The sequence below is a fragment of the Chaetodon auriga genome, chromosome 6, assembly GCF_051107435.1.
Source record: "Chaetodon auriga isolate fChaAug3 chromosome 6, fChaAug3.hap1, whole genome shotgun sequence".
Classification (NCBI taxonomy): Eukaryota; Metazoa; Chordata; class Actinopteri; order Chaetodontiformes; family Chaetodontidae; genus Chaetodon; species Chaetodon auriga.
In genome coordinates this window covers 8,819,956-8,833,042 of record NC_135079.1, presented here as the reverse complement: position 1 = coordinate 8,833,042, position 13,087 = coordinate 8,819,956, and the positions used below count along the sequence as shown (strand labels likewise).

The 13,087-nt window shown below is 43.8% G+C and overlaps 1 protein-coding gene across 1 annotated transcript; it reads right to left on the bottom strand.

Annotated features, from left to right (window-relative positions):
* Window positions 1-2,761: 2,761 nt before the first annotated feature.
* Window positions 2,762-13,000, bottom strand: taf3 (TAF3 RNA polymerase II, TATA box binding protein (TBP)-associated facto). The gene is made up of 7 exons (XM_076734084.1): window positions 12,633-13,000; window positions 11,912-12,154; window positions 9,572-11,400; window positions 9,405-9,487; window positions 7,739-8,009; window positions 7,540-7,646; window positions 2,762-5,034 (listed from the first exon to the last, which is right to left on the bottom strand). The coding sequence occupies exons 1-7, from the start codon at window positions 12,796-12,798 to the stop codon at window positions 4,920-4,922; spliced, it is 2,814 nt and encodes a 937-aa protein (XP_076590199.1). The 5' UTR covers window positions 12,799-13,000; the 3' UTR covers window positions 2,762-4,919.
* Between the last annotated feature and the right edge of the window lie 87 nt (window positions 13,001-13,087).

Sequence of the window (13,087 nt, the reverse complement as noted above, 5' to 3'; positions counted from 1 at the left end):
TAATCCTCTCTGACAGCTCATCGTGCGCTAATGCATTGTGCTGCCTGCAGCAGCCCAGTTTGCAGGCTGTAAAGCTGTAGCCACAGTAGCACTCTTGCACTAATTGACACCCATATTAGGGAAACTTCAGGATATTGGACATGGATGATTTATTCCCACTGTCAGACTGGGGAAAATTAGAGGAAAGATCGACACAGTTGCCACAAGATCTTGTCCACAGGTCCTGGTTTTGTGGTGCGTTTCTGTGCATGTTGGCATTTATTTGAATCAGTGAACTGCTCCAAATAAAGGCCGAGGCAAGGCACATTCCTGCAAATGGATTTATCAAGCCTGGTATACTAAAAGCTATTACATCACTACCATAGTAATGATCTTTCAAATGAAACATTCTGCTCATTATTGAGCACCTGTACCTTTTGTAGGTACAGTAAATATTAAAACTATTCAGTGTTCAGCTCCTGTGGGGATGTACATGTCACTTTCCCTCCGTGAGCCGGCTGATAATACACCAGTGGATGACAGGTAGAAAGCTTCCCCTGACAACCTCGTGTCTTTATTATCCTGGAGTAGACAGGGGTAAAGATAGCCAGCTAGAATATGAGCAAACATCATAATTAGCATGAATACTTGTTCAATAAGCACGGATGACACTACAGCCCCCATCGTTCACCATTTCAGACTGCAGACCATCTACGCTGGAATACCTGCAGTGGTTGAAAGTTAACTGCCTGTGACTCTTCTCTACAGTATTCCAGAGCATAATGTGTGTTTACGTAAGTGACGTTTACCTGTATGTTATTCTACAGAATGATCTAGGACAGGAAATAGGTCCCCACATTACAGTTGAATTACTGGAAGCCCTAATCATCAACTGACTGACTGCAGGATTCAGAGAACACTGAAGAGGCTCAACAACAGAGTTTTACCAAGGAAAGCCTAGCACGTTCATTTGCATTGGAAACAGCTCATTTGCTTATGTTCTGAGCCGTAGAGTTTGGAATATGATGAAGGCAAACCCGTTTCTGAAGCAGCTGAACTTTGCAGAACACGTATTCATTATACTCATAGCTAACACACTTCAAGCATGTTTTTTTCCTGTCACCACGCCATCCGATTAAAAATGTGAAAGTCATTTGTCACAATATTCCTTGCACAAAACCCAGGAGAACTTAAATCTAGGTCTCATTCTCCCATAGGTGTTGTGTCCTGTTAGAGTAATGTGACATAAAGTAGGAAAGTCATCTGAAAACAGGGTCATGTCAGAGTGTGCTGGTATCAGAGCTGAGAAAAGCAGCATGAAGGGGCTCCACGTCCTCTGATCATTGCACAAAATCCTCTTCATTTCTGGCCTGCTCGTGCTGCTGACATGAATATTTTAAACACTGAAATCCAGTTCTTTATGATGTGTTGCTGCTTAGTATGACTGTCAGTGCTAGAGGCATCATGTAAGGCACAAAATAATTGACAGTCTTTCCCTCTGATCTGATCTACCAACATGTAAGAGCACAAAAAACGTTCAAGATGATAATGTCATGTGCTCTAATGCGATCAGGCTGAAAGCTCATTCCAAAGAGGTTCCAGAAGTAAAATTAGGCAACACAACACGGTATGTGAACAATACCGATGCTGTGAGAAATCAGTCACGTCCTGTTCACATCCACGGCGAAGGCAAAGGTGGTGTTAGGTTGGTGTGCGTGCCGCGGTCGAGAAAAGTGCTTTCATGCCTGTCATGTAATAAGTCAAATGGCAGAACATGTTTACAGCACTGCAGGTGGCCTTGTGATGAGTGAAAGCAGCCATCAGCTTTCCCTTTTTACCACTTGTGGGCTCCTTCGGGACTCGTGCACAAACAAATGCCGTCTGTGTTTTCGTGGGTTAGAACTGAAACTGTTACAGCTCGGTGCACATTGTGCTCTGGAGCGTGCACTAATGCAGACTACACCAAAGAAGTGAAATTAATTTGCCACTTGAATTTGAAACATATCACCTGTTTGTGTATGAATAAGGAGCATATTCTGTATTACAGCAGCATTATATCCTGTTAACGAGGCGGCGTAGATGCATCAGGACACGGTGAAAACATTTTTGCCTAATAACAAAATAAACACTTAATCCTTTTTTTATGTCAGACGTGCTAGAGCTCTATCTTTACTGGCACGGGGCAGTAAGAATTTATGATCCAACAGATGCTAGAATAAAGCTTGTGACTGAACGAGACCTGACACCAGCACGCGTGATTGAAGAGGGAGACAGACAGCGGGGGAGTTAGCATCTTAGCATTAGATGCTGCTCAGCGGAGGATACTGCTGTGACCTCCCTGACATTTTAATTCATGCAAGTTGCATGTTTTGGTTGAAACCTGACATATTTGCAGATAATTGTCACTGAATTGTACATACTGTATTCCCCCCACTAATTCTGTGAATTGACTTTTCATGAGGGTTTGCATGAGTGAATGCATTTCATCTGATAAGAAGCTAAACCATATTGAAATGTCAGCTTGCTTTGCATGGGCAGAAGTCATTTTAGTTCCCCTTTGCTTTGGACACACATCATGTTTTCAACTTCCTCTTTGATTTACAGTTATCGGAAGACATGGGGAGAGAGAGAGAGCGAGAGGGGTGAATAAGTAAAAGGCATATTTCACAAGTTTAAAAAGTGAATGAGTCAGGAAGTCGTGCAGACAGTGTCTGAGCGCCTGTGGTTCAATCCTGTTGTCTCTGTGACTATGATCACCACATAAGGACATTGGACAAGTTAGTGACCGGGCGTGCCACAATTTCCTTCAATTTAATGAGGGTAAAACTGAAATAATCCAATTTTTTGCAACAAAGCAGGACTGAAATGCATCCTGGTGGATTCAGATCTAAATATTCACATCAATCAAGACAAAAGTCAGCTTGTTAACACAGAAAAAATACATCAGAATTAGAGAATTTGTGTCTGAACAGGACTTAATAAACAAATTCATGCTTTTACCGAGCAGGCTGTAGCACTTTAATGGGCTTTTCTCAGGTTTTCCACAGAGCTCTCTGACAGCTGCAGCTCATTCAGAACAGAAGCTGCTCTGCACATCACTCTGTCAAAGAATTGATTTTAAAGTACCTCCACTTCTCATAAATCATTAAATAGTTTTGCACCAAACTGCATTTCTGATATGCTATGCTATCGACAAACTAAGGTCAGCCTGCACCGGCCTGTTATTGTTCCCAAAAATTAACAGATGCACAGAGAATCTGATCAACATGTAGACCTTTTGGGGTAATCAAACCCTCTGCTATACAAACAGCAGCAGAGAACTCCTCCTGCAAACCTTTCACAGACGCATTTGTCTTGAAAGAATGGCAAAAATTCGACATGTAAAACCTGCATCAGAAAAATGATAGGGCATCTGTAACTGGGGAGACACACTTTACCATCTAAAAGTGCAGTCTTTTTTAGAGAAATCTAAGTCTTAACTGCCTCTGAGGGGCTGTAATTCATGTTTACGGTCGTCTATAGGTTCTCTCATAAAGGATGGCACTTCTGGGGCTGGTTTTACTTAAAGGCATGCTTTGCAAAGTAAGGATTCCACATGCATTAACTAAGAGGCACCTGTTACATTTCTGACATTCATGATGTGGCGAAACATGTTTTCTGTGAGCCTGCCGTGGTGTCTATACATGCCACGAGCTGCATGCCAGTGTCTGCTTGAAGAATGACACCATGTGGTCATTGAGGGAAAAGCAAAAACAACTCTGCCGCAAACGGCACAGGACACGTTTTTAGACACACTCCAAGAAATCCGCTCCTCACAATCAACAATCAGTCGCCCTGTGCAATGTGACTGTCTAGCGCTCTCCCACATATCACATGTAGGTGAAGCGCTGTGTGACAACTCAGCAGAACAGCCCCAAAATCTAGGCTAATGCATTGCGCAGATTGCTGCAAGGGAGGTTCCTGAACTTGATCTGTAACCAACTGCTTCGACAAATTCAACTGCTGTCGTTCAGCAGGAACAAAATCCAACATCTGAAACTCGGTTTGTGAACACGACTTCAATCTATTCTACATGTAAAGCAAATGAAAAGAAACAGCTGCTGGGGGGGAAAAAAGGGTTTAACACAGAGATTCTGCCCAGGATGCTAAGAAAGGTTCGACATAAAACAGCTAAAATTTGATGGTAATGAGCTTTATGTCTTAAAGTCTGTGAGTACACAGACTGTTCATCTTTAATATTGAAATATCAGCGAAATGAATTACATTACAAGCACAGCTACAGTATAACTCCATCCATATGAAGAAAAAATAAAAATACAAACTTTAAATTTAAAAAATGTACAGAAATTACAGAAAATCATTCGAGTTAAAAACCAATATTTGAAAATGGATTTAACAAGTCAGCATCCAAAATGCACTTGGCTTGGAAGTTGGTATTGACACATTTATACACACCTGATACCATCGTTATTATATACATGACATTTCAGTGATACTGCAGAAAACCGGGGCAAGGTTTGACTGAGAGGTCATTCAAGAAGGAAACAGAAATAAAGACGATGGATGTTAGTTGTTCTCTGGTTCTGCTTTGTTGAGCTTTCATGTCAGACATATCGTCATGGTCTCCTTATACAAACATAACTGTCATGATCTCCAATGACTGGACATCCAAAACAACGAGCAAACAATTTATAGGTGAAAAGAGAAAACCACAGAGCCCACATGAGAACTAAGGCTGGATATGTGCTGGTTAAAGCCTTTTTTTTTTTCTTACCAACTCACAAAGCATCATGGCTGACATCATTAAAAAAATCAACAGATGTTAGTATCAGCCATGATCTGAAACTTTTTTTTAATTTTTATTTTACAGCAGTGCCACGAGTGTTCAATGATGGCTTCAAGTCCAAAAAAAGTCCAAAATATGTGCTTTTTGCATAGCCTTAATGCAGTTTGTGTTTCCTTTTCTTGTGTTTTTTGTCCTTCTTCTTGCTGGAACATTTAACACAGAACCACTGCTGGTCCTCTGGAGGGGCTGTGAGGATCCCGACACAAGGCCTGACCACACAAGAGAAGAAGAGTTCAGGTTAGCGAGGAGATGCCGACGATGCGGCTATTTTTCACATTTCTAAGAGGAGTGAGACACCACATGAAATGATGCCAGACCGTTACAGGACGTTCAGTTCAGTATGAGACTTTCTTCAGTTCAGTGTGCCCAAAATAATTACTAATCAAATAAACTCAATACTCGGCCTTAAATGGAACAAGCTGTTAATCAAAGCTTGGGGAGCCTGTCAAGCCGCCCGGCCACGGAAAAGCTGACGTATGCTGCTAAAGGCCACCTACACATATTCCAGAAAATATGGAGATGCTTCAAGCATTACTTAGAAACCAAGACACCTCACCAATTCTACACTTTCTGGAAAAAAAGAGCTTTTATATGTCAGTATGATACACAAATGACATGTATATTAGGGGTGTAACGACACATGGATTCATCCCAAACCTTTCAGTACAAGATGTTCAGTTTGCCATTTCCTTGGACTCACAGGAGCTGAGACCCAAAGACAGAGCGAGTTTTACCCTGAAAGTTTTGGCAGTGCACCAGTTGTAGCATGCTAGTTGGCTTATCCCGGTTATCCGTTTTAGTCAAGCTAATGTAGCGCCGCTGCCAGCTGAATGCCATGGAGGACGCTCCCGTGACATTTAGATACACTGTACGGGAGCATTAACAGCTTCCTGGTTAAGTACGGCAAAAACGGAGGAAGATGAGCAGATCTGACAATAAGCACGTGCCGACATTGTTTAATCAAAGTCGGGTTTGTCTGTGGAAACACTTCAAACACGGAAGGAGACAAAAAAAGGCCGAAAGGCAGATCCTGCTCCCCCACAGCGTTCACGCAGATTTGGACCTCGTCAAAGCACTAATGCTAAAGGAGTGTTTATCAGTGGATGTGGGACCACACGTGGCAGCAGAGAATAGAGAATTTGAGGGCGAGCTGCAGCTGCTCAGAAATAATCAATAGGTCAGGTTCTTACAATGGAGCAACACTGACATCTGCGCTACTTATTTCTGTTGTTTATTTTTTCTTATTGACAACATTCCAGTATTTAGGAAGAATTATGGCCAACGAGCCCCCATTGAATGCTGACATTTGTTCTGTACCGTTTACACTTACTGAACTATGATCTCAAAACCAAGGTATATAACGAATTGTGAACTCTGTGTGGCATTATTAAAGCAACATTGCTGTATGTCTCTGTTTTCCCTTAAAATAACAGTTTCGAAATCATTTTGATGGTACACTGACTTGTAATAGGGAGAACGGTGCCTCTTTCATTCCCACTCTGGCCCTGAAACCCTGTTGTTGCGCGATGTAACTTGGGTTGAGTGCATACGATCTTCTGCAAAACTTCGGTAACTCTCTACGGCCCTACATCACACACCACCAACTATGTCGCTGATTTTGGTGAAACGGGAACATATTTTATGAGAAGATGTTTTCTGGTTTTCCCTCTAATGTCCTGCGGCTACTACTGACATCATAGCAGAGAAAAAGAGGCTGAAGAGCACAGTGATGGAGGAAGCTAAGAAGAGGAAAAAGAGACAGTGATCAGGCATTAGGCCGGACAAGAGCAAATATCAGTCTGGCCTTTACTTGGCAAGAGTGTCAGGAAATAAATGGCTGCACGACAGAAGCCGAACTGGCCTTTTTGCTGCTGGACTAGTGTGGAATATTAGCCAGCTTACTCAGTTTTGTCTGGTGTTGTTGCACTTGCTTGATGTTTGGCTGTGATAGCAAAGTTGTTGAGTAGCTAGTTTTGGATTGTAAGTAATGTGATCATTAACAAATGTGTGTCCAGCTGTCTGTACTTAGGACAGTGGTGTACAAGTGAACTGCACAAAGAAACTGTCAGAAGGCCAAACTGCAAAAAGTGTGAGAGCTCCACTTGGACAGATTTGGCAGGGGAACAATTGCTGAGAAATGACAAACGAGAACCAGAGATGGGAGACGTCATTTCAGTCTCTCATTTGTATCAAGTATCATGTTTTGTCTGTGAGATTCAGTAACACTGAACAAAGATCTGAATGGACAAAAAAAAAACGCGTGTTGACCTGTTGATTTGAAGTTTGGTGACATTATGTCTCTGGAAACTTCAAACAAGCTACACTGTTCCTTTACATGTGCATTTCAGTCAAAGACAAGCTGCAGTTATCCAGGAATTATCCAGTACCCGACCCATCTTGATTGAGGATAACATTAAGCGTACAACGATTACTACGAATGGTTGATTTAAGTAAATTCTAAACATTATAAACTTACCTTAATCAACTTTTGAGCCATCATTTTTACATTTTTCAAAATAAAAAACAAAAATCTGCATGTCTTGTACGACACATGACTTTTTTTATACTACTACAACCCAAATTTTCAACAGGCACACACAGAGAAGGCTGTAATTTGACGGTCACAAACTTAACCACCAACTATGCAGAACTAAAATCCTTCATATAAACACAACCTGAGCAGAAAAGCAAATACAAGGAAACAAGTCTCTTACCAATGATACCAGTCATCGCAGTCATCACATCCTATCATGGGACTGCCATCATCAGGTTTGTTGCATCCAGGACAAATCCAGATCTGGTTGCCCCATTCATCTCGGATCTTAGGCAAATTTAACAGAAAGCCTTAGCAACACACTGCTCGATGACACACTGCATGTACCAACAAACAAAAGCCCAGAGCTGAGCACTCACCACGTAGGTGCTGACGGTCTCAGTCACTACGCTGCGGACCGGTGTTTTGAGGGACGCCGCGGGAGAGAGCATCGGGCCGGGAGAGAGCAACGATGAAGGTGCAGGAGCTGGTGGAAGTGGAGAGGCGGGCGGGGGCAGAATGGGCACGATTGGGGAGAGTATTGGGGGTGGTGGGGGCGTCCGAGGACGATTCCCAGGTCCAGACTTGGCGGCGGGGGTCTTGGGTGTTGGCGTCTTGGGCTCTGAATTTGGAACCACCTTGCTGATAACACTGGTGATGGATGGAGACAAATACAGGTTAACACACACACAGAAGACTTAACTATGGCTACTTATATCATGTGAAGAAGATCAAAAAATAGATATTTGGTCAGCTACTATCACAGCTTGTAAACACTTCTTGCAGCTTTGAGTCCTTTGGTTCTTGTTGTGGGGACTTTTGCCCATTCTTCTAGTTTCTAGTGAGATGTGCTGCTCTTTTGTGGTCTACCCACAGATTTTCAATGTTCAAGTCGGGGGGACGGCAAAACCTTCAGTTTGTGCCTCCTGAGGAAGTTCATTGTGGACTTTGAGGTGCGTTTAAGATCATTATCCTGTTGTAGAAGCCATCCTCTTTTCAACTTCAGCTTTTTTTTTTTTTTTTTTTTTTTTTTTTAATACAGACTGTGTGATGTTTACTTCCAGAATTTCTTGGTGTTTAATTGAATCTATTCTTCCCTCTTCCTGTGAAATGTTCCTCATGCTGCAGGCTGCAACACAAGCCCAAAGCGTGATCGATCCACCGCCATGCTCGACAGTTACAGAGGCCCTCTTTTCATGAAACTTACACCCTTTTTCTCCAAACACATTTTAAACTCTTTTAACTTCCTCGGTCCAGAGGACTCATTTCCAACATGTACCAGGCTTTTTTAGATGTTCTAATACAAACTTCTGATGCTGATTTTTGTGTTGAGGATGCAGAAAAAGTTTCCTACTGATGCCTCTTGCATGAATGAAGGTGTTGCTGCGCAGTAGAACAGAGCACCACCACTCCACATTTTGCTAAATGCTCATGAAGGTCTCTTACAGTCAGCCGAGGTTTTGATTTGCCTCTCTAGCAATCCAGCAAACTGTTCTCTCTGAAAGTCTTCTTGGTCTTCCAGACCTCAGCTTGACCTCTACTGTTCCTGTTAATGGCCATTTCTTTGATTACATTACAAACTGAGGAAATGGCTCCATGAAAATGCTTTGCTGTCTTCTTATAGATTCTTACAGATACCTCCTGCTCTGTAGGCATCAGTCGCTTTAATTTTGCCAGGCAGCTGCTTCGAGGAGCGCGTGAAGAACGTTTCTTTGCAACTTTGACTTTATTCTGTTTGGAGATCAGTCCACCTTCTACAGGGGTGCCCAAACGTCTGCATGCCACTGAGAGTGAGAGTCTATTTAAACTTCTTACTAACATTTACTTCTTCATTTCAAGATCTGCTTTGTATATTTTTTTTTTGATTCAAATGTTTCTTATTGTTCTTTGAGACCCAGCCCTGCCCTGTGATACTGCTGCAGAAACAAACATCTTCAAGTCTTTTGCAGTGTAAGAAAAAAAAAAAATAACCTCACATAAAATGCAAAGAGGTGATGGAAGAAATATTACCAGAAATATCACGAGAAACATCTATTCAATACTTACATTTTGTCCTGGCCTGCTCCCACCCTGAGCGTCAGTCTGGGGATGACTGGAGACGGTAAAGCTGCTGGAGTCTCTATTTTCACCTGGAAACAGGAAGGATCAGATACATTTCAGTGACCCCTGAACACACCACATAATAAGATGCAAAACATCAAAACAAAAGTTACCTTCTCCAATCGAATTCTCTCCTTTTCTTTCTCTTTCTCCTTTTCTCGTTTTTCCTTTTCCCTCTCCTTTTCTTTCCTCTTCTCTTCCTTCTCCCTCTCCTTTTCTTTGGCCTTCTCTCGCTCCTTATCCTTCTCCTTATCTTTCTTTTTCTTCTTCTCCTTCTTGTCTTTCTTCTTGTCCTTCTCCTTGCTCTTTATGTCCTTATCTTGGAGGATCGGGGCCAAAGGCGGAAGCATGGAGGGTATGCGCAGGCAGGCAGAGGGGCTGAACAGTGGTGGGACTTCACCCAGAGCGAAGGGGGCCAACGCAGATTGTTTCTGCCTGTCCTCCTTGCTCCGGTCTTTACCCTTGTCCCTCTTATCTTTGTCCTTTTTACTTTTTTCTTTATCCTTCTTTTTGTCTTTGTGTTTCTCCTTCTCTTTCTTCGGGGCGTCTCCGTCTCTGGATTTTATTTTGATGGAACCCTCGGGCAGAGGAAAGTCTCGCTGAGCAAAGAGCTCAACATCCTTCAGTCCAAACTCCTTCCAGGCCATCTTGCCATCCTTGGAAAACTCCTTGTTTTTATCCCTGTTCTTCTCCTTGTTCTTCTCTTTCACTTTGCCCTTGTCCTTTTCCCGGTCCTTGTCTTTCGGCTTGTCTTTCTCCTTCTTCTTCATTTTAGTTTTTAGCTCCTTCTTCAGCTTTTTCTTCACATCGACTGACGACGCGATCTTGCTCTTCTCCTCAAACACTTTGAGCAGAGGTTCAGGAGTAGGTGGTGAGGCCGATCCTGAGGACACGTATTCTCCTTGGTTTGGCGGGGGTGCGGACGGACCCCCCTGGTTGACCTTTCGGATCACCTCATTGATTGAATCATCCATAGTCCAATTTCCTATGCCTGCGTGTGCCTGTACGTGAAGTGGTGTCGACGTGTCTTTTATAGAGTTGCTCGCCCCGATCAGGATTTTAGGTGTAGACGGCTCCATGATGGTCAGCCTCCTGGGGCTGGAGAACCCATTGCTGTCCGAATCAGAGCCCGAGGAGAACGCAAAAGGATCAGGCTCCCGTTCAGCACACGCTCTGGCAATCACAGCGTCAATGGAGTCATCGATAGCTGTGTTATCGGGCTCTAGTTTCTTGAAGGGGCCCTCAGCTAACTCTCTGTCCTCTACATTAAGACGCATATGGATGTTCTCTTTTCCCATCCTCTCACTCAGCGCAGACAGCGGTAGCTTATGCACAGCATCTGTCTTGCTCTGGGGTTGGGATGCTTTGGCTGTGCCCATCTTTGGGCTCTTGGGGCTTTTAGGACTCTTCGTCCTTCCTGGGGATTTCTTCCGTTCTTTAGACGGTTTTGGAGAATGGATGGGACTACTGCCCACTGGAACAGGAATGACCCCTTTTGGGGACTTAGTCCGTTGTCTGCCAGGGGATGAGACCTTGGGCTTTCTTCCTGGAGTGGTGAGGCCCTTTTGATCAGAGTGTTTTGGTACAACTGGCAGAGGTCTGAAGGAAGGCAGGGCTCCAGAGGGTGTTTCAGGTGAGAGGGGGTCAAGGCTATCATGAGAAGGCAGCATGCCTGGGGGAACACGTTGAGGGTTGAGAGAGGTAAGGGGCTCCCGCGGCTCAACCCCCCATTCTGGGCTGAGGCCAGGGTACATGCGTGGTCTCTTGGAGGTAGGCATCATACCCATAGCTGCATCAGGACTGTCTAGGTGCCTCTTCAGTGGATGGTTCTCATCGTTGACCGTCTCATCTTCGTCCATTTCCTCTTCATCCTCTTCCAGTGCCACCTGCATGGCTTCAGCTGAGGTGCCCATGTCAGCAAGGACCTCCTCCTCCTCCTCTTCTAGAAAGGAAAGGGACAAACAATGAGTTGAGTACAGTTTTGAATTAATCTCCAAGGATTCTCAAATGCTTGAATACACCTTCTCATTCAATGCTCTTTCTTTATTTCTATCATTTTCTGCATTGTACAGTAGTGCTGAAGACATCAAAACCATGAAATGACCCAAACGAAAGTACAGAGTAAACAAAAAAGTGGTAAAGCAATTAGACAACTGTCTTAATCTGTTTTCTGGCATGTACCATGCTGGGAGGTGTTCTAAGATCTAGTCAACCCTCATTGATATAAACAGTGGATAAAACACATGAAATAACAATAAAAACAGATCATTATAGCCACCATGAACATATGATAAATCAGTTTTAGATAGCTGTACCCAATACTGGCAGGTATATTATGTATATTCTATCAACTGTGCATCACTTGAAAACATGCTGTCTATCGATCTGCGGGAAACACTGAACACATGCACGCACACACATACAGATGTTCATACAGCCATTTATGCACTGACCTTCTTGTAAGGAGACAAGGGGTGGCAAGTAATCTGGAATGTAATCCTTCCTTTCCTCTGCATCTCGGGCTCCGGACTGAGGAAACTGCAGCACATTGTTTTTGCTAACAGGAAAGATCGGTGTTTGATGGATGAAGGCCACAGGCTCCAGGTTGTGGACGTAGTCCTCCAGTTCGCTCAGACTCACCCCGAGCAGCCTGAAGGCCTGGCTGACATCGTCCAGGACTGGATCTGTTCTTCCATCTGAAATACAGCATCAAAACAAGCCATTAAACCTCAGCACACACTGAGCATGCCTCTTGTTAACTAAACCATAATGTTAGGGTTGATATTAGTCTGGAAGAAAAGCTGGACTACATTCTTGTGATTGTGCTGCACATACAAGGAGGCGCCCTGACTGATGCTGACATTCAACCTGAAGCAAGAAGTAATGCTCAACAGGTACCAGACTGATTTAATCTTTTTACAGATAAGACAAAACTTAGGTGCTAAAGCATGTGACATCTACTACTCACGATGTGATGACCACAGCTGGACAGCATCATAGCCACAATAATAATAATACTACATGGAGGCTGCTTAGCCATGTCGGTACTGTACTTTCTGACACATCAACCGTTGCTAGGGGGCGCCACTTACAGGACCAGTCAACAACAACGTGATCGACTGCTTCAAGTTTATGCGTTAAAAAAGTAATCGGGGCACTAAACCAAACACTTACAGAGCTCAGAGTACCGATGGCAGGCCCTGGCTAACTGCTGGATATATCGATGCAGCACATCGGACAGGAGATCGCACGCAGTGAGCTGAACCGCATCCCAGCCCAGAGCCTGGCAGATCTGCGCCACCGAAACACGCAGCAGCGAGCGGGCATAGCTCTCGCACATCTCGCTGACTTTGTTACGGTATTAATTCCGGTCAGTTCTTCTTCCAAAACATGCTCCCGGTCTTCATGTTTCACGGAACCCCCTAGGGGCTAGAGAAAACCCGCTACCGCGGTCAATTTTGGACATCTACTTCAGTAAATATATTGGCGCTTTCGCCAGAGTCGCCATCTTGATTCCATCGATAGACCCATCCCCGGAATCTGGTCCGCACATGCGCACATGTCAGTGTCTGCCTACACGGCTCTGCTGCGTTCGAGCGGTTCATCCCTGCGTGATGATACGCAGGAAC

What these genes read in the sequence shown, in the direction of transcription:
- taf3 (XM_076734084.1), bottom strand. Translation starts at nt 12,798, where the DNA reads ATGTGCGAGAGCTATGCCCGCTCGCTGCTGCGTGTTTCGGTGGCGCAG. An exon ending in AGAGAATTCGATTGGAGAAG is followed by an intron (nt 9,488 to 9,571) that starts GTAACTTTTGTT and finishes TCCTGTTTCCAG; the next exon opens with GTGAAAATAGAGACTCCAGC. An exon ending in GGAGCAGGCCAGGACAAAAT is followed by an intron (nt 8,010 to 9,404) that starts GTAAGTATTGAA and finishes ATCCATCACCAG; the next exon opens with TGTTATCAGCAAGGTGGTTC.